General features: G+C 42.0%; 1 protein-coding gene across 3 annotated transcripts in view; it reads right to left on the reverse strand.

Moving 5' to 3' along the window:
• Positions 1-21,240, reverse strand: part of USP34 (ubiquitin specific peptidase 34) — a 192,519-nt gene that overhangs the window by 84,549 nt on the left and 86,730 nt on the right. For all 3 annotated transcript variants that reach the window (XM_061625788.1, XM_061625787.1, XM_061625789.1), the window contains 11 exons: positions 15,322-15,411; positions 12,711-12,806; positions 8,994-9,076; positions 8,422-8,576; positions 8,225-8,338; positions 6,922-7,021; positions 6,617-6,776; positions 4,552-4,678; positions 4,313-4,460; positions 2,110-2,210; positions 570-779 (listed from right to left, as the gene is read on the reverse strand). In XM_061625788.1, coding sequence (XP_061481772.1) covers positions 570-779; positions 2,110-2,210; positions 4,313-4,460; positions 4,552-4,678; positions 6,617-6,776; positions 6,922-7,021; positions 8,225-8,338; positions 8,422-8,576; positions 8,994-9,076; positions 12,711-12,806; positions 15,322-15,411 — 1,384 coding nt within the window. The remainder of the gene's footprint in view (positions 1-569; positions 780-2,109; positions 2,211-4,312; positions 4,461-4,551; positions 4,679-6,616; positions 6,777-6,921; positions 7,022-8,224; positions 8,339-8,421; positions 8,577-8,993; positions 9,077-12,710; positions 12,807-15,321; positions 15,412-21,240) is intronic.

Below are 21,240 nucleotides of genomic sequence, written 5' to 3' on the forward strand. Positions count from 1 at the left end.
TTCGCAAGAACGCTCTAGCAGAATGGAGCACACCTCTACATTCTTGTAGTAGAAGGGCACAGGCTAACAGGTTCTACACCATCGAGTCAGACTTCATGGAGCTACTACAAGTCCCGACCATGGGCAACCCAGTCCTTAACCTTGTGTCAAGATCCATCCTCCCCAAGGAGGGACCTCAGGGACCCCACGGAGCACTGACTGGACTATGCCATAGGGAGGGCTCATGAGGCAAATGCCATCTCCTTCAGAACTGCCAACACCACCTCAGCCTTCACCAAGGCAGTTCTGGTCTGGCTGGACAAGCTTTTGGATAATCCCGACCAGGACCCAGAGCAGATCAGACAGTCGCTGCTAAAGCTCCTTAAGACAGCAGCCTTCATCACAGATGCCACATTAGATGCTTCTCAGTTCATAGCCGGATCCTTGGCTGCCAACATCATGGCACACTGCACACTCTGGCTAAAACACTGGGATGCAGACAACACAGCAAAAGCCAACCTCACCTTTTTATGAAGCACCACATTATACTGTTTCCAACAATTCATATTCTTACATAAGAACTTAATTACCTCACTATCTTCCATAGCCACTTCTGCAGGAGGAGGTTTAAAGGAGGCAAGCATCTCTAGCAAATCAAAGAGGGTGGTAAGATGAGGCTCTTGCAGAAGTAAGAGCATTGGAATGTTGTCTTTCTGAGGAGGTGGTAAGCAGGAGGCTGGAAGCTGAACACCTTCTCCCTTTCGTTCTCGCCTTGGAGCTCCCAAGGATACAAACACCATCTTGAAGTAACAAATGAGGATTTTGTTTTTGTTTTTAAAAAAGAAGCATAGTAATCATTACTGTAATTAGCATATTTGTAAGACAGCTTTTCAGAAGATGATTGGGCATTTTGGTGGTTTATTTTCTTTATTCAGTTGCATTTCACATTTGCTAAAAAAAAAAAGCCCTTCATTTTAATACTACTATTATGGTTTTGCTTGATCTGTGATGTAGAGGACCACTGGTCTCACATGAAAGGTGGTTTTCCCAGGTAACATGCCATCGTGTGCCTTGTGTCTAAAGGCAGGAATACACAGGAGTCAAGACGTGAGCTGCTCCTTCCAGTCCTCACTTCAGTCCATTCCTGCCTTCGTCCAAGGTGGTTCCTTACTACCCTAGCTCTGCTAATTCTTGTAACACAACTCTGCAGGGCTCACTGCAAAACAAGGACTAGTAGACAAGAATTAGCAGAGCTAAGGCAGTAAGGAACAACCTAGGACAAAGGTAGGAATCAACTGGGGTGAAGACCGGAAGGAGCCGCTCAAGTCTGGACTACTGCGTATTCCTGCCTTCAAACACTAGGCAGCGCTATAACCCACCTGATGGCATGCTACCTGGGGAAAAACAGTCACCTGGCAAAGGATAAATCAGTACACCAGAAAGGGTCCTTGATGGCAATTATCTTAAAAGTGGCAAAGTAAAGGATAACATGGACACCAGAGAAGGTACAATGAAAAATCATAGTTACTGGTAATTATAAAGAGATCAATTTAAAAGCGTAACAGAGCCACTAAGAAAAGCTGTACCCCATCAACTCTGAAGTTAGTATGCACAAAGCCAATACTATATTGCTTCACCAGGATGTGAACAGTTTGATGGTCTAAAAATTGTACTGCTCCTCCTTGGGATCTAGATGGCCAACAAAATTTAATCCTGACTTTAGATTTCAAGAGAGGATACTATCCTCTCCTGAATACCCACATCTGGAAAACATAGGAAAAAATCTGCTTGGATCTTTAAGTACTATGTTCATAATTACATTACTTCGAAACATGCCTTTTCTCCCAAGGAAACAAAATAGCAGCAACATTCATTTATGTATGAGTAGCATTTCTATTTTTACATGTAGATTAGCTGGAGTAGGAAACTAAACTTCTCCCATTGTCTACTTTACACTGTAGGTTTCTTGAGACCTGTCTGGTGGGTTTTGGGGAGGTTGGGTGGGGTGGGCGGTGATTATGAGACCCTGTATAGCAGCATGCACGCTGATGGCACTGTACAAATGAAAATCACTACCATGTAACCATGCAAAATGCTATAATATGGCCTCTTTAATATGGTTCTCAATACCTGCATATCTTTAAATCCCAGTTCATGAAGAGTTTTTTCATCATAGTCAGTTGTTAGTTCATGTCCAGAAGAGATCATTCTCACAGGTCCCATGAGACCACCTGAAAAGAAAACACAACTTGCTTTACTATTTGACCATTAAGCAATGGGTGTGTGTGTGTGATTATTTTCTGAAATTAACCTTTTTTTATTCATGCTGGTTGGGACTCAGCTTATTTCTTTTATCAAACCAACACAGTAATATTTGTATTAATATATTAATTATACAGCCACAACAGTGGCTGTATACTATAGCCAGCGTGGATTTTTCGCATTCCGCAATATTAAATTGAAAATACTCCCCATGCCATTCTGATCCTTCCCATAAGATCATTTCAAAACAAAATCTTACAAAACTTGTAGTCCTGAACTCAGAAACACTTGCTTAACAACCCTCTAAATTTTCATGGCAATACACAAAATAGTCAGAATCAAGAGACTTCAAAGTGTAAAAAAGGAGAGAAAAACCAGACCCCTTTGGATGTTTTTGTTAGTGTTCTCATAATCTGTTGAAATTAAAAATCAACGATGTTCACAGAGTACCTGTAATCCTATTACTGACCTTACCCCGTACTCTGACCTTCATCTTCTGCAGTTTCAAAGTTAAAAAAATACCTAGCTGATTTTTAATTAATTTAAGAAATTTAACATTAAAGTCAATGATAAGCCTGGACATGCTTAGTAAGAACCAACTGTCAGTGTTCTAAAAGCCGGACTCACAGCTGCTTGGGTTGGCTAATGAGGTGGCTACCTCCACGCCAGACCTTTATTTCACTTTACACAGTCATTGCTTCCCCCAAAGAATCCTGGGAAGTATAGTTTGTGAAGGGTGCTGAGAAGAGACTCCTATTCCCCTGACAGAGATCTAGTGGCCAGAGTGGTTTAAGAGTCACTGCTCTGATTGAAGCTCTATGAGAGGAACAGGGTGTCTCCTACCAAGTCTCAGCACCCTTCACTAACTCCACTTCCCAGGATTCTTTGGGAGACACCATGACTCTTTGGAAGAAGCCATGACTGTCTAAAGTGTAATAAAGGTCTGGTGTAGATGTGGTCAGTGACAGCTTTGGTTTAAATTTGGGTGGGAGACTTCCTGTGCCTGCTGTAGAATAAAGAGGTGGGGAAAACGCTGAAAAACAATGATACTGTTCACAATGTTTTCCTTTTGGAAAGAAAAGGGGCTTCCCCTCTGCCCAGTGCCCACCTGCCCACTCTCCTCCCCTCCCCTCCCACTCTCCTCCTCCACTCTCTCCCTCTTCCCCCCTCCCTGCTCCTCCCCCAAGCCAGTTTCACCTATCCTTAGGAGTAAATCCCATTGAACTCAAAAAGCATGCAAATTATCAAACATGCCCTCCTGCCCCCTCCTATCCTCTCCCCTCTCCCCTCCCCCTTCCCCAAGGTCAGTTTTACCTATCCTAACCATGACTGCATGGGAATAAATCACATTTAACTCAATAAGCATGCAAATAATCAGACCTGCCGTTCCCCTCCTTTCCCTCTCCCTTCTTTCTCCTCCCCTGCCCACTCCAACCCTCCCTCTCTCCCTCTTCTCCTCTCCCCCCCCCACATGGTCAGTTTTACATATGCTAAGCATGACTGCACAGGAGTAAATCCCACTGAACTCAATAAGCATGTAAATGATCAAATTTTGCCTGCTCCCCTCTCCCCCTCCCCTTCCTCCTCCTGCCCTTCCTCCTCCTCAGAGGTATGTTATCAAATTCTTCCAAGCTACACAGAAGGTGGATTGGACTGTGAAAGACCAACCCAAATTGTATTTGAATTTTAACAAATTTGTAGGGCAGTACAATATCTCAGAGAGGAGGTCACATCTCCTGCTTCCCTGGTACATTCACTATAGCTGTCCAATTTCCCTGCTTTTTCAAGTTTGATAGAAATATCTGTTGGCTACAGGTACGTTCTTAAACCACAAGGTTTTTTTTTTTGCCTATTAGTGAATATTAGTATGAATTAGTTAAAAATATTTGAGAAGTCTTTTCAACAAAAAAACCCCTTACCTTACGTGAACACTGAATTCTGCAAAAAACAAAAAAACAAGGGCATCCACACTGTATATACTATTTGCTGTAGTAGAATTTACCTCAGAAGTACTCTAAATCGGGAGTAAATAAGCAATGCCCAAGTTAAGTCAACATGCTTTAAAACATACCTGGAAACTCTCCTTTCCGACTGCTTTGGCCAAACTCTTGCAGCTGAGCCTGTTGGTTTAGCTGTTCTTTCTGCAAATTCTCATACCAATGCGTAACTTCAGCTCTTAGATCTGCTACCTGATCACTTGGATACATTTCAATTGTCATCTGAAGCATAACAAATTAGTTTAGTTGAAAATAATGAAAAAACAGGGACGTAAAACAATGGTCTTATGGCAAACAACTTCCTAGAGCGTACCTTGTCTGGAAGTCCAGCTGGCTGGCAAACAATTCTGAGAGGCAATGACTGTTTGTCACTCAATGCTTTTAAATGACTGCTGATGCCAGTGCCCTCAATTTGCCATTGTCTCAGATGATATGCAAATCTGAGGAAGAAATAATGAACGATGAGGAAAATCAGTGGCAGTGAATGTTTCCAAAAAGCTGTTCAACAGTTCAGCTGGTGTAAGTTACAGCTGAACACTCTTCTTGGAAACATTTTTGACTTCCCTGTTCAGGCTCACTTTGGGGGCTAGATATAGGGGACGTAGACTCCATGGATTTCTGAATCTTTCCAGTCTTTTATAAATGCTGGCCAGGATCCAGATAACCATGAAGCAAAGTCCATGAGCCCAAGGGAGCATTCAGTCTTGTTTCATTTGAACAGTAGTTCACCCAATGCCACACGGCAAACTGCATTTGAAACTGAGGAGCATGTCAGAAGTAATTTGATATATGGCACGGAGATAGCTGTTCAAAAGAAAAATGTATTATATGCATGAATATGACAATTGACCAAAGACACTTGATTTTAATGAAACAAGAATATATCACTGGTTGTGAGCTTTCAAGAATCCCTTTGACAAATTTATTTTGTTATCTCAAAAGGATTGTTTTGAATATTTTTATGAAGATAGCAAATTCACCATCATTTTGATAACATTCTTCTTTTTCTTCTATTCTTGGCAATCACTTGTGACCGAGTAAGATTGTCTTCCAAAATACAGTCTTTAACAATGGATCCGTCTGAATCTGTATCCACCACCGATGTACCAAACCGTGACTAGGGGCTTCTGGATTTCACAGTCCTGCCCCCGTCGCCATTTGTCAATCGCCATGCGACTTTTGTTATGGAAGACACCTGTGCGTGAATTTGTTTTATGTGGCGAGATCAGTGCACCACGATCAACACACAATCTTGACAGAAAAAGGCTTTGATCCAATGGCATGGGTACCATGACGATGGGAAGTCCTTTATCTGCTGCAGCCTTCATCCACCTTCACAGCTGGTGTAACATACACATTGTTATCCTCTGCCTGTTCTGCCGTTGAGGACTTTCTTGGGTCGTTCTCTGATAACAGCAGCCCACATGACTTAATCATATGGTGTACAGTAGGGCCCCACTCATATGGCAGGTTATGTTCCAGGTCCCCGCCAAAAAGCAAAAACCGCCTGAAAGCGGGGCCCTACTGTATTCCAGCTGCAGTGCTCCAGCTGATAGCGATCAGCTGCAGCGCATGATCAGCTGGAGTGCGGGGAGCTCTAGCCGCCGTGCTCCAGCTGACAGCAATCAGCTGTAGTGCACTATCAGCTGGAGCGTGGGGAGCTTGCATGCTATAGCTGATTGCTGTCAGCTGGAGCGATTGATCAGCTGGAGCATGGGGAGCTCCAGCTGTCGTGCTCCAGTTGACAGCGATCAGCTATAGCGTGTGAGCTCCCCGTTCTCCAGTTGATCGCCCCGCTGTCGCCACCGTATTAGCGGAATGCCAAAAAGTGGAGTGCCGAAAAGCGGGGCCCTACTGTAACTGGGAAATGGATAAACCACAATCAATACATGAATGGATAATAAGAATTTGGAATAGGTTGTACATGATTAAGCTGCCAGACGTAGTTGTCTGCCTCTGCCTCTTACAAGATAATAAGTTTATTGAGAACTGGAGTGTCTTTATTACATTACAAAATGGAGTAAATTCTTACATGAACTGTAAAGCTAATATCTTTACAAATAGTTATCAAACTTCCATTTTTTCATTTCCTTTTTTTCCTCCATGTTTTAATTATTTTATTAAAATCTATTTAATGTTAATCATCATGCAGATCTCTGTCATATCCGATACTTGTGTTCATAGAATTTTATGCCAAGATATTCTGGTGATACTATATAAATGGAAAACATGTGCTATAAAAGAAAATATTTTTTAAACAAATTCCACAGAGCTAGTGCAAGTCCCCTGTGTGGTCCCATTAATATCTTTCAGCGCTATCTGCCATTGCTCCTTACACAGTAAGTTTCTATTCAATAAAATAACATTGATATAGTTACCTTCTCCTAAAAGCTTCTAAATGAGTCTTTAGCATCAGGAGTCCTCGTTCAATAATGGTGAGGCTGGAGTGAGAATCTTGCTCAAGATTACTGGATGCTATCATTAGGCTTTCCATACACTTGCTAATAAATTCTTGCTCTTTCTCCAGACCCGTTTTACCTGAAATATGGTTTAGAAGGAAATGTCCCATAATCATGATGAAATTTATTCTGTCCTCGTAAGAAAAAACATGATGATGTACAGTATCACTGATGTGCAATACTGGACTGAGCACAGTATAATACCACAAACTGAATTCTCATACCATTAATATAATAGGAGTTAATATACTGTATGGCTGCACGGCTCACATCTCCAGACTGTGCTCTTAAAGCAATACCCCAGAACTGGTCCATACCACACAACTGAAAAAAAGAAATGAGAAACTAGTTATTTCTTTTGTTTGATTGACCACCCAAATATTATTATTAGTACCCAAGTACTAATCATGAAGGTAGCGACTGATGCACTGAGCCACACAAAGATACCAGGAGATGCCGTTTCACTGAACAACAGCCCCGATTCACGGAAGTTAGCAGAGAGCATAAACACAGCCACACACAGTGCAGGCAGAATAGAACTTTTCCTTGAGTCTAAGGGGAAGCTTGAAGACTCTGAAAAAATACAGCAGTGCTATTCTGCCTTCAACAACAAAGTAGAGGTCAAAGTCCACCTGAGATCACCTTACATGCATGGGAGAAGAGGTTCTCCCCACCAATGGGCTAAATCATGATTTAGTATTACATCCAAACCAGGCCACTGTGTCAATTACACACTATAAAAGGATTCAAAACCAACCTTTTCCATTACAACTGGGATTGAGATGAGACTTGAAGTGAAGTTTTCCACCATTCTACCTGCTGGGACCGCATGAGCTCTCACAGATACAACTGATCTGATGTTTAAAATCTCACTATAATCCTACCCATTCCCTCCTTTTGAGAACTCAAGAAACTTCTGACAAGTCCAACCATTCTCTTCATAGCTAGTCTGCAGCTGTGACTAGTAGTTCAATGTGGCTTCTCAAGCAATGGATTGTAGCCTGACCCTCAGGCACAGCAAAACTAATTCACATTTTTGGATTTTTTTGAATTTAACTTCCTTAGCCTGCTGCCGCTCCACTTCCCCTACTTCAGAATCCTTGCCTTCAATTAACAGGACTGAGTAGGAAAAAAATCTCAACTCAACTGAGCAGTCCTGTTTTGTTCAAAGATCAAGAGTCTGCTACCAACATTTCAACTCTTGCGTAAGCAGGATACAACTTCAGCCAGTTTCATACCAAAGTTATACAAACTATTTTCCCTCCAACAAGAAACAGCAGCATTCCTAGTCCACAGAGATGTAACTGACAATCTCAAGACCTTTGATCGTTATAATTCCCTTGTCAAATAAGAAGGTGTTTATATATTTGCAGGATGGCAAACCTTACAAAAGAACCTCAGGTCACATTGCATCTCTTGAACAGTACTGTTTGCAAGCATTCACTGAATACACTAAAATCTATTTCTTGAATAGCTGAAGAGTTGTGCAGATCTTGAAAGAAGTAGAAACTTAATACTCGTGCTTACCTCAGAGTTTGAACCGCCATCATATGCACTAGTAGCCAATCGAGCCAAATTACATAAATGCTGAAACAAGTTTAATCCAGTCATACTAATGGTTTCGGGCTTTAGCTGAGGCATCTAATAAAAGAAAAGCATGTTTTGATTAGGATAGAAAGAAAAGCATCAGCCTTGTTTTTAAACAGAAAAGATTTTCCTTCTACCTTTTCTAAAAAAAGATGTTTGTAAGTTTCCATTCCCATGGCATGTTGGTCTTTACTTCGTACTTGGTTTAAGAACCAGTGTAGAGCATCGTCATAGCATTCAGAATCTTCTACCAAACAGTGCCATAGTATGTCTACTTGTTCCAGACTCAACCCTAGAGATTCAAAACAACATATGACAAAATCCTGGTAAAAAGGCAACTAGTTTCTTTTCCCCTAAGCCCTGCCCAAAGTAAACACGGCAAGACAACCTGATCCCAAGCCCACCTCTGTCTACTTGCTTGACCTGTATTACTGTCTGGATTGAAATGGTGTCTTTAGTCCCCCAAATCACACCCACCTGGAACAGCCCTGAAAGCACTAAAGGGCTACACATCTTTTACATAGCTTGCCTACTCACATTTTCAGCATTAGTTTTTCATTGCCTTTAAAGAAAGGAGCAGTTTCCTTATGGCGCCATTCTGGTTCTTCCCTTGTTTTTTTTACCTGGTTTAACCCTGATATTTCTGTTACATAGTTTCGGCAAATTGACATTTTATTTTTTAATAAATTGCTATATAGTAAGAACTTACTAAAATGATCTGGTGATCCCAAAGTTGAAAAGACACATGTCAAAAACTGAAGCCGCACTTGAACTTCTGCGCTGTGGCTGTACCTGTCATTGAAGGTATAGGTTATTTCAGTACATTCTCAATCAAAATCTTATTTCAGATTTGGGGCTGTAATTGATCCCAAAGAAGAACTGAAAATATGTTTAAAACATTTTCTTCTACCCACGTCATTTCATACGCCACATATTGTCATGTTCCAATCCTCCACCCCATCCTCCACCTGTTCTGTGCATTTTTAACGTTCTTGTTTTTAATTTATTTTACTGACGGTTTCACTTATTAGAGATTGGCATCAAATCAGGCCCTATTTATTTGGAGTGTAAATTACTGCACCATGTTCTTATTTACAAATAGTTACTTTTATGTTGATAGAGCAATAACACCAACAAAAGACTAACCACTCAGTGGGGTTTTTTTTAAGTCATATTTTCAGAAGGGTTTGAGTTGAATGGAAAAGTGAATTAGAAGATATAAAGGGTCTGAAAGACTCTGTCATAAAATTAACACTGGGAGTTGTTATAGATCCCAGATAACATGATGGGGTCAATTTAACCTATTTTTGGATTAGTAAAGTACTTGTCACAATTGTAGGAGGCCTAAAAACTCTCAACCAACCAACCACACCAAGACTTTTAATTTCTCAATTGTATATTTTTAATGCATCATTTGAACTAAAACTAAGCCAGTGCATCACCAAAGCATTCAGAATAGCCTTCATGTAGGTAAGGGTTGACATCTTTTTTGGACAAGTGGACAAATTTTGAATTTTGAGAAAGTGCTGTGGGCATAGTCATAAAATGGCTCCCACAGGAGTGTGGCATGGCACAAAATGGCTGTATTGTGAGGCATGGCAAAACACAAAATTACAGTCACTGCTGCTGTCTCACCCCACCCTGGACAATCTCATGCTTGCTGTAGGAAGGCAGCTATGTCCTGCTTGTCCCAATTGAGGAGATCATATAATAATGGTATCTCTGCTCAAATGCATCTTTCCCTCTCTCACAGACACCTTCATGCATACACACTTCCCTCCCCCCGCGTCTCTCTCTCTATGCAAGTGCATCTCTTCCTCGCTCAGAATATACATTAATACATACTCCCTCACTCACACTATACCATGTTTCTCTCTCTCTGCCCAAATATGCCTCTCAATCATACCCGCACCCCTACATACATTCATAAAAGCCATTCCTGCCCCATCCCCCACAAAACCCAAAATCACAAGTCACCAACTTGGTACCCATGCGCACAAACGAAGGCTTTCAACAACATGGCACCCATGGGTGCCAGTTGGCAATCCCTGCAGCTTTGATCAATTTAAAGATACAAAATGTTAATGTAGAAGCAAATCTAACAAGATCTGCAACTGGAAACAAATGGGTTAAAATTGAATTTAAAAATTAATTATGAAGATATTTAAAATATTGATCTATTTATTACATTTGTAGCCCATCTCGTTCATTAGGAAGGCAACAATACTAATAGGTAGGAGGCAGGACTCAAAAAAGTGGCTAGCTCTACAGTGCAATTAGTTCTACATGCCCAGTGAGTCTTATGCTCAAGTATAACAGCAGCCCCCAAAATAACATGTCAAAACACTTTTAAAACTACAAAAGTGAGGGGATGTTTTGCTGTTCAAAGTCAAAAATTCCCACTTGGCACATTTAGAGTAGTTTGATCCAAAGCTAGTAAAAACAAACACACGCATTAAAATTCCATCCACACATCCTCTCAGATCAGGTCAACATGGCCTATTTTGGAACAGACTTTTGGCCATCCTTTTTCACTCACTCTCATGACAACTCTCTTTCCCTCCCCACAAGTGCTCCCCATGAACCTGCTCTTCATCTCCATTCATCTCAGTATCCCACAACCACAAACCCTGCTCATCTTAACCCCCCTGCCACAAACAACCCTCCAACAATGACATATTTTCACTCAGCACCCAGTGCTCAGATGTGCAAGAAAGCTCAGCACGCAGAGATAATTTAAGCCAACCATATTTTTTTCATGCTGGAGACAGGAAGACAGTTATGGAGATGGGATTGGAACTGAAGTATAAACAAGCTTTTACACACTTAGATTGCTTTAATGTACTTTCCTTTGCCAATTGCAATCTCATTCAGCTCAAAATGGGGATTTCCCCCCCTCCAAAAAAACCTTTTTCATTTACAATTTATTTTATTTATTTATTATTTTATTATTCAATTTATTAGTTGCCCATCTGGCTGGCTGACCAGCCACTCTGGGCGACGTACACGATAAAAACGATACATTAAACATTAAAATTTAAAAACCTAACAATAAAAGCTTAACCCATCCTAAAAGCTTTCCTGAAGAGCCAAGTCTTCAAAGTCCGGCAGAAAGTCATCTCAGAGGGGGCATGACGGAGATCATTTGGGAGAGAATTCCATAGGGTGGGGGCCACTATTGAGAAAGCCCTCTCTCTAGTCCTCACCAGTCTTGCTGTTTTTACCAGTGGGATCGAGAGAAGGTCCTCTGAGGCTGATCTTGTTGAGCGGCAACCCTGGCGATGCTGGAGGCGCTCCTTCAGATAGACTGGGCCAAAACCGTATAGGGTTTTAAAGGTCAGAACCAACACCTTGAATTGGGTTCGGTAAGCAACCGGTAACCAGTGCAACTCCTTCAACACAGGAGTGATGTGATCTTGCCGGCGGCTGCCTTTAATCAGACGAGCCGCCGCATTCTGTACCAGTTGCAGCTTCCGGACCGTTTTGAAAGGTAACCCCACGTAGAGCGCATTACAGTAGTCTAGGCGAAAGGTAACCAGGGCATGTACCACCGGTGGCAGTAGATGGGTGGGAAGGTAGGGGCGCAGCCTCCGTATCAGATGGAGTTGATACAGCGCCATCCGGCTCACAGCCGAGACTTGAGCCTCCATGGACAGCTGGGAGTCCACAATGACCCCCAGGCTGCGGACCTGGTCTTTCAGGGGCAAACGTACCCCATTGAGCACCAGATCCATATCCCCCAACCTTTTCTTATCTCCCACAAATAGTACCTCGGTTTTATCCGGATTCAGCTTCAGCTTATTCCTTCCCATCCAGCCTCTCACCGACTCCAGGCATTTGGACAGGGTTTCTACAGCCAACCTTGGTGAAGATTTAAATGAGAGATAGAGCTGCGTGTCATCTGCATACTGATGACACTGCAGCCCAAATCTCCTGATGATTGCCCCCAGCGGCTTTATATAGATGTTAAATAGCATCGGGGAGAGGATAGAACCCTGTGGCACCCCACAGGTGAGTGAGAGGCCACAGATCCAAAACCTCCTCCTCCAATGCTACTCTTTGGTACCTACCGGAGAGGAAGGAATGGAACCACTGCCATACAGTGCCCCCTATACCTAATCCCCTCAGGCGGTCCAAGAGGATAGCGTGGTCAACGGTATCAAAAGCCGCTGAGAGATCAAGGAGGACAAGGAAGGTGCATTCGCCCCTATCCCATGCCCTCATATCATCCACCAAGGCGACCAAGGCTGTTTCAGTCCCATGTCCAGGCCTGAAGCCCGATTGAAATGGATCTACATAATCCATAATGTGGGTCAAGAGAGATATTAAAGAGTGAATGGGCATTGATGAATCAGGTGCAGGAATAAACTGTTTGATCAAAAGCAAATTTTGGTCACGTGAAGGAGCTCTGCAACATTATACTTACAATGCGTGCTTATGACGTCCTTCCCTGACAGCTTGAATGTAGTATACCAAATTATCAAAGAAAAGCTTCATCATATTAAGTTCTTTCTCAGCCCACCTGTTTCAAATTAAGAGTCACTTATTATGTCACATCAGTATGTGTTAGGAAAAAATGCATACAAACAATGCAATCTTTTTCTAAAGGTAACTATTGGGCTTCCCAGGATTCCTTATAGTATTTCTCAGCTCAGAAATCTGGAGCTCGCTCAACTATCCACAATTCATTGAAGAGCGATTCATCCAACCATTACTGCCCAGGACATCAGGGGAAAGAAGAGTTATGCACAACTTAGTTTGTTTTGCCTGTCCTCATCAGAGCTTGCTCCTTCTCGTTCAAGTCAAATCTACACATTTCCAGTATTTAAAAAGGATTAGCAAATTTAATATAAATTAAAATTACAAATAGCCCTGTCAGGGAAATGGTAAGTCTGGCATTAATATTTGACCATCTTTGGCAAAAGAGATGAGACTCCTGCATGCAGCTGTGTCTGTTTCTGGCCAGCCAGCAACTTTTAGGAACACAAGAAAGAATGCCTGACTAAAGTTTTGGAAACAATTATCTTGATTACAATAACTCCATATCAAAGAAATAGTAATAACATGAGATAATGACACTTAAAACCAGCTTTAATCTCTATTAATAATTATTTTCAGGCATACTGTCACAATTTGAATTTAATTTAATTTAAAACAGCAATTTGGAATGAAAGTGATTAACAGAAATTGTGAACCTGAATCTCAAACAGAAGAATACTGAAATATTTGCTAAACGTACTAAAAATATTTGTTAAAAACTATTTTTAGGAACGCAAATAAATTTACTGGAGTGAACCTTTCCCCTATTACTGTAAGTTTCCCTTTCCTTCTCAATATATTCCTGACAAACTGAAAAGTAAACTGATTTACTTTACATATGGCATTCAAAGGACATTGTGCCCCAAATGGTAAGTTTAAGGCTTCTGATGTTACTTTTATGCCGTGGGAAGTGCTGCAATGTGGGTCTTTCATGCGGTTCAAAAGTAATAACAAGACCAAAGGCATGCGGGAGAAATCCATGATGCAGCTCTTTTCCATGCAAAGTCATTAACCCTCGGATATTGCCTTTGTACTGCATGAAGCCACTGACCCTGAGACAACACTATCAAAACATGGAGACATTCAAACCTATTAAAAACACAGAAGGACCAATCAAGAAGCCATCGTCAATACCTTTGGTTGACACACTCTCTGCCACAAGGATATATTATTCCAGGTGCAGCCATCTTATGATCTGCAAGTTGGGCTTATGCTTTTTGGGATGGGGGGGAATCTTTTAATCTGCAGGTTGGGCTGATGCTTTTCTGGAAGTGGGGGTGGAAAGAGAACCTAAATAGACCCAGGTTTCATTTAACACTAAAAGGAAGGGATGGACTTGGGCATTCATTTTAAAGGGTCTACTCTGAGTATGACTAATCTGACTATACCCCAACATCTGTGAGCATGGATAATTGGCAATGCATCATATCAGAAGAATACCAGCAGGCTTACTGTCAGGCCCAGGATGTGACTCAGGAACCAGACCAACGGCTGTAGTTAATTCGTGTTTTATTAGGGTAATGTCCAAACAAAGACTGCGTTTTCTCATGAAGCAATACAGGGATACAGGTCCTGCGGCATTGGGAGAAAGTTGACAGAGCAAGGGACTTCTTCCCGCCTGTTCTTTAAGAAGGGGCCAAACGGGCGCGCAATCTTTCGCTCCTCCTTAACTGCCCCTCAGGTACTGCCCGCCTTCCCCCCCTTCTCTCCTGTCTTTTCAGCTGTCTGCGTGTGCGCGGTGAGGGGGAAAGCATCACCCCCTCCTCTTCTGAAGTTTCCGATTCCAGGATGGGGGATAGGGGAGGGGCTGATGGTAAACTGCCTCCCCGCTTTTCGGCTGTGAGCAGCCCTCCCTCTTTCCCCTCTTGCTCTGAGCCTGAAAGAGGGGGAGGCGTGAGAATGTCCAAGGAGGGCTCAGGCTCCCCGTCGCTAAGCGACCTTATCACTGGCAGTTCCTCTGTTTCGTCTTCGCTCCAAAGGGGGGAAGTTCCTCCCCCTTCCCTCTGCCATCCATCCAAATACTCTTCTCCCAACTCTCCGGGATCCAGCTCCCCGGGATTGGGACCCCAGCTCTGCCTTCCGACACTTACACAGACAATTAAGAAAACATGCTCTGCAATAGTCAGCTAGTGATCTGTTTTAATTTGTACTGTATTTAATTGTTGTAACCACTGCAATTTGTAATAAAACTGGAGTATACAAGTATTTTTATAAATAAAGAAAGAAAAAGAGGAATGGGAAGAAAAGCAATTGACTGGAAATTTGTTTTATTTGGGTTTCTAAAAAAACAAACTATCAAGGGACTGGAAAGGATAGCTAAGGGAAAGGAAATGTTAGAATATTATAAATGGCCCTAACATTTCAGGACATGATGGGCACAATCATTTGTGTTCTACATTTGAAGAAGTAAAGCTAGATGGGGAGGAGCCAGTATCAGAACACAAGTCCCTCAACAATCAGTCACCCTCTTCTGCCCTGACGGAGCATATTGTACTTACATCGTTATCCAATGTGTATCATAACTGCTCCCAAATTGTTGAAAGGTACCAAATAACTTTGGAAGAAGACGAAGAGAAACTACCACTGATCTAAGAAGAGAAAGAAGAAATGACTGGACATAAATTAACAACTTGAATCACAGGCAAAATGTTTTCAAAGATTTATGGACTCTAAATTAAAATGTTATCATGCAGGCACATTTACAGAAAATCTGCTCTTGCATAATTCATGAATGAACAGGGAACACTTTATTCCCCCCCCCCCCGAAATAATGACCAGCCTTACAGGTAGAGTTTTGTTTTTCTGAAAAATTTTGGATAAGAAAATATTTTCTTTTAGAATGCTAAATAAAATGTTTTAAGACAAGGTGTTCATATATTTACTCACCAAAAATGATTTGTGAAAACTAGGTAACAGGAAGACTTTCAAATAAGATTATGTACACTATTACGAGTCCTGTTAACTGAGAAAAAGCAAGTCCTAAATTGTACACAGATACCACAATTCTCAAAAGCAAGAAAGATGCATTTCTGCCTCTAGGAGGCACTACCATTGACAAAGGGAAGGAAGAACGATTCATTGCCTTCTTTGCTTGTGGGCTTGTTCTTCTTAGCATAGTTAGTGGATCTACAGTATTTCTCTTAGCTTGGTCTCAAAGGGCTGGGAGAAGCTACAGAGCAACACTGATAACAGAGGAAACTGACAGAGAAAAATGATTAAATTTCATATACTATTCATTGAGTCTTGGTTTCCCCACTCCTCCTTTTTCTTAGCTCTTTCTATGGAATATGGAAATGAGTCCTTTATGTCTCCTTGACACCATGGAGGACTGGAGGAGATGTAATTGCTTTCAGATGTTTTTAACTTTTTTGAGAATGCTGGTTTTAATTTATTTTAGAAGGCGATTTTTAACTGTTTTTACAAGTTTTGATTGTATTGTTTTAGTACTGATATATTTGCTGCCCTGGGCTCCTTTGGTGGAAGGTGAAGGATATAAATCATCATCATCACCGTTTTAGTTTTTGATGTTTTATTGTTGTGTGTTTGCCACCTCAGGATCCTTTGGGAGAAAGGGTGGGATATGAAGTAAATAAATATATAAGAGTGTGTGACAGAGAGAGAGAGGGAGGGAGAGAGGGGGGGACTTCCTTTGTTTTCAGCCTGCTCCTCAAGAACTGACAAAAAAAAAGATGTTAGTTTCCTTATATATCAGCAGCTTGTAGCTCAATAACAAAAGGTTAAATGTGGACAAGCTGCGGTCATTTCTGTAACTAGAGCAGCTTAAAAAAGGACACTGGCAATCAGGAAAATAGCTGAAACTGAATTAAAAATGGAAATGGTCTGCCTTCAAGTCGATCCCAACTTATGGCAACCCCATGAATAGGGTTTTCATCGAAAGCAGTATTCAGAGGGGTGTGATGTTCCTGCTTATAGTGTAAATATGGTACGTGCTGTTTATATAGAAGACATATGGTAAGTGGAGTGAAAGAGGAGGGGGGAGTACATGAGCAGTAGAATGCTGGATGATTGGCTGAGCGTTTGAATGGCTGGGAGTATAAATGGAAGAATGACAGTTAAATCTGGGTGGATGTTAGTAGGGTGGAGAAGAAGGTGTTTGGTGGTGGATGTAGGGAGTGTGGAGAAAGAGGTCTCTGAGGGTGGAGGTCAGGAGTGTGGAGAAAGAGGGAGTTGGAGTTCTGATTAATAATAAGTCAAGTACAAAACAGGAATAGATGAAACCATACGCTTGTGAAACATTCTAAAACTAATCTTGTTATTTCTGATATTTAATAAATACTTATTCGGTTTACCAAAGGCCTGATCCTTGGCTGGGGGATATACATACCCGAAGGGAGGGCAAGGTAATTACCAAGGCTGAACAGAAACAGTATCTAATGGTGGCAGCGGTGAAGGGAGGAATAATAACAATTCAAGTATCCAGAGCAACCCAGAGTTGTATGCGTTATCTATAAAGATACAAGGTGGTTGGGAACAGCATAAGCACGCAGTCACAAAAGTAACCAGCTAGAGAGAGACTCAGGCAAAGTCTCTGGGAGTACTGGTTATAGGACGTGACTGGTGGTGCACCTAGCAGGGGGATCTAGTGAGATCTGTGCTAGAGCGGAGTGAGAAACCATATAAAGGACGGTCCGGACTGGTGGTATCCCTGGTGGTGCCTAGTGAAAGGCAGTAGCCACAAGCAGGTGGGAACCTGACAGGGAGAACCAGGGGAAGGACATCACATGTGGTGGCTGTAGCGGTGGGATTCAAACCCTAGAGAGTCCCTAAAAGTGGTGTGGCTAAAAGAAATAACAAATAAAGATTACTTGTGAGAGTGACTGGCAAAGAGTGTGTGTGGCAAAGTGCGAGTGAACTCCTAAAAACATGACTGAATATATAAAGATGAAAAGAGAGGAGCTGGTGGAGAAGTGCATAACATTCAATTTACCTCACGAGGGTAAACGGGTAGATGAATTGCGAGTAGCATTGATAGCATTCGCATCCGTTCAACAAAAACAACCTGTCAGAGAAGAGAACCCAGAAGGGTACTCAAGCAATCCCGCTTATATAGAGTATTTGAGAGAGAAGTTAAAGTTGGAAACTGAGAGATTGAGGATGGAAGGTGTAGAGAAGGAAAAACAGCGGGAGTTGGAAATTGAGAGAATGAGAATGGATACTGAAAGGATGAGAATGGGGTTTGAGGAGAGGGAGAAGCAACGAGCATTGGATGCTGAGATACAGGTGGAAAAGTTAAAATTTGAAAGAGAGAAGTTTCATTCTGATGAAACAAGGAAGGACAGAAATGAAACCAAAATAAAGGTTACACCAAAAGATTTTGCGGTGTTTGAACCTGGACAAGACCCACAGATTTACCTCAACACCTTCGAAAAGGCAGCTCAGATGTGGGGGCTACCGGAGGATAAATATATGCAATATTTATCAAATCTGATCAAAGGGGAATTGGCAGAGGTATACCAGTATTTCCCCTCAGACAGGCCCGTCACACATGCCGAGTTTAAAGAGGCAGTGTACAAAATTATTTTATTTATTTATTATTATTATTTATTTAGACTATTTCTATACCGCTTAATATATAAAAAGATCTCTAAGCGGTGTACAGAGAAATAAAACAAGTACGTATTACAAAAATGCACAATAAAACAATAATACAAAAAATACATACACGATACAAATTATTAATAAATAAATACCAACACAAATTCCTTCACACTTCCCCTCTCCACCTCCTGGGTCCCACGCAGGACTCCACCAATGCACCCTGGCTCTCACCCAGGGCCCAAACAAACACAAATCCCCCCAAAGTCTCACCAAAAAAGTGGGTTCCCAGGGGATCCCAAAGATGGCACTTAGGACCCACATTTTATAAGCCTGGGAACCATCTTGAATGCTGGATCTTTCCTGCCGCACATGAATTTGCTGAGTTCTTTGCTGAACACTAGGAACCAGAGCCTGGGGTTGTTGCAGCCAACCAGGGCCTATGCTCTTCCTCTCCACCAGCGGGTTGGCCTGCTCCATTCAAAAGATTCAGACTGGGACCTGACTACTTTAGGAAGTTATTTCGAAACTGTCAGATCCAAGCAGGGAGGTCTTTTGTTGAACTGGGAGCAAAATTGATGGACATATTTGGAAAGTGGATGGGAAGTGCCAAAGCTCAGTCAGTGGAAGAGGTGAAAAGCCTCATGATACTGGATCAATTATACCATCAGTTACCACCAGAAATAAGGCTCCTTGTCAAAGACTGTTCCCCTACATCTGTTCAAGAGGCCGCGGAGTTGGCAGATCACTTTGCCTCCAATAGAACTGGCTGGGTGGCGAAAACATCAAGAGAGTTTAAACCCAGACCATATAATGGTGGCAGAAAGGATGTGGTACCACAGTGAGTGAGTCCTCCAATAAAGTCTGAAGGGCACAGGACACCCCAGAGTGGATCTGTGTACCCTAAAATGGAGGAGAAATTATGTTATAAATGTGGTAGACCGGGGCACCTACATTTTCAATGTGAGGTTGCCAACCCCACTGGTAATCCTGCTCAGGGAAGGGCAGTGAAAACAGAACCAAGGGAGTTAGAAACGAAGAAGGTTCAGTTCTGCCAGATAAACTGGACAAATGTAAAAGACTTTGATTCGAGTATGAGGGAAGAAGTGAGTGTGCAAGGGGCAAATTATTGGGCATTGCTTGATACTGGTGCCGCTCAGACGTTACTGAGGCCAGATTTGATAAAATCTGAGGAAATATTACCTTAGGAAACGGTGACAATCCAAGGAGTAAGGGGTGAACCAGAAACCATACCCATGGCCCTGATAAAATTAAAGTGGAGAGGAAAGGAGGAAATATGTAAAGTAGGTATTAATGCCCAACAAGAAGAACCAGTGACACTGGGAAGAGATGTTATGGGGGCACAAGGAAAAATATATGTGGTAACCAGACAACAACTTGGCAAAGCAACAGAAACCATGTTAACAGAGGCCGAAGAAAACAGGGTGGAACCTGTTATCGAGCCTAAGGTCGCCATAGCAACCCCTGGCAGGCCTGCTAAAAGAGACAAACTGTATCGAATGGTCTCTAGTGAAGAGGCAGAGCAGTTCAGGGAAGAGCTGGATAAGGATGCAAGTTTGAAGCAAATGAAGGACCAAGCCCTTACACAAAAGATTCCCTTTACTGACAATCTGAGGAATCAAATTGTGTGTGAGAATGGGATTTTATATAGACTGTGGATGCCTGCTGAGAGAGAGAATGAATGTGAACCAGTGAAACAATTGATGGTACCTAGCAAATACAGAGCCAGATTGCTAGAGGTAGCCCATGATGTCCCATGTGCAGGGCATCTTGGAATAAAGAAGACCAAGAAAAGATTGGCTGCACACTATTATTGGCCAAATATTTCTAAAGACGTAAAACAATATTGTTTATCTTGTGACATATGCCAAAAGGTGGGGAAAAGTGGAGTAAAGACAAAAGCACCATTGAAGCCCCTTCCTATGATAGGACAACCCTTTTATAGAGTGGGAATAGATTTGGTGGGCCCTTTTTCCAAACCCACAAGGCATGGCAAGAAATATCTATTGGTGGTGGTGGATTTTGCCACCAGATACCCAGACGCTGAAGCACTAAGATCCGTGGAAGCCCCTGTAGTGGCAGAGGCTTTATTAAAAATCTTTATGAGACTGGGTTTTCCTCATGAAGTGTTGACGGATCAAGGCAGTGTATTCATGGGAGAAGTGATGCAATGTATGTGGAAGTGTTGTGGTCTAAAACATTTAAAGACAACTACTTACCATCCAGCAACTAATGGGTTAACTGAGAGATTCAATGGGGTTCTGAAGGGCATGATAAGAAGTTATGTTCAAGATCACCCACAAGACTGGGATGAACGTTTGGGGTGCTTCTTATTTGCATACAGAGAAGTCCCTCAGGAGTCAACAGGCTTCTCACCCTTTGAACTGATGTTTGCTAGAAAAGTGAGGAGACCTTTGGAACTGTTAAAAAATTCATGGGAAGGGACCCTGGGAGAGTACAAAACATCTGTAAGATGTTAGGTTCCTTATATATCAGCAGCTTGTAGCTCAATAACAAAAGGTTAAATGTGGACAAGCTGCGGTCATTTCTGTAACTAGAGCAGCTTAAAAAAGGACACTGGCAATCAGGAAAATAGCTGAAACTGAATAAAAAATGGAAATGGACTGCCTTCAAGTCGATCCCAACTTATGGCAACCCCATGAATAGAGTTTTCATCGAAACCAGTATTCAGAGGGGGCTTACCAATGCCTTCCTCTGAGGCAGTGACTGGCCCAAGGTCACCCAGTGAGCTTCATGGCTGTGTGGGGATTAGAACCCGGGTCTCCCAGGTCGTAGTCCAACACGATGCCACACTGGCTCTCTTATAGCTGAAACTATCC

This window comes from Rhineura floridana, chromosome 4, assembly GCF_030035675.1.
Source record: "Rhineura floridana isolate rRhiFlo1 chromosome 4, rRhiFlo1.hap2, whole genome shotgun sequence".
NCBI classification, from domain to species: domain Eukaryota; kingdom Metazoa; phylum Chordata; class Lepidosauria; order Squamata; family Rhineuridae; genus Rhineura; species Rhineura floridana.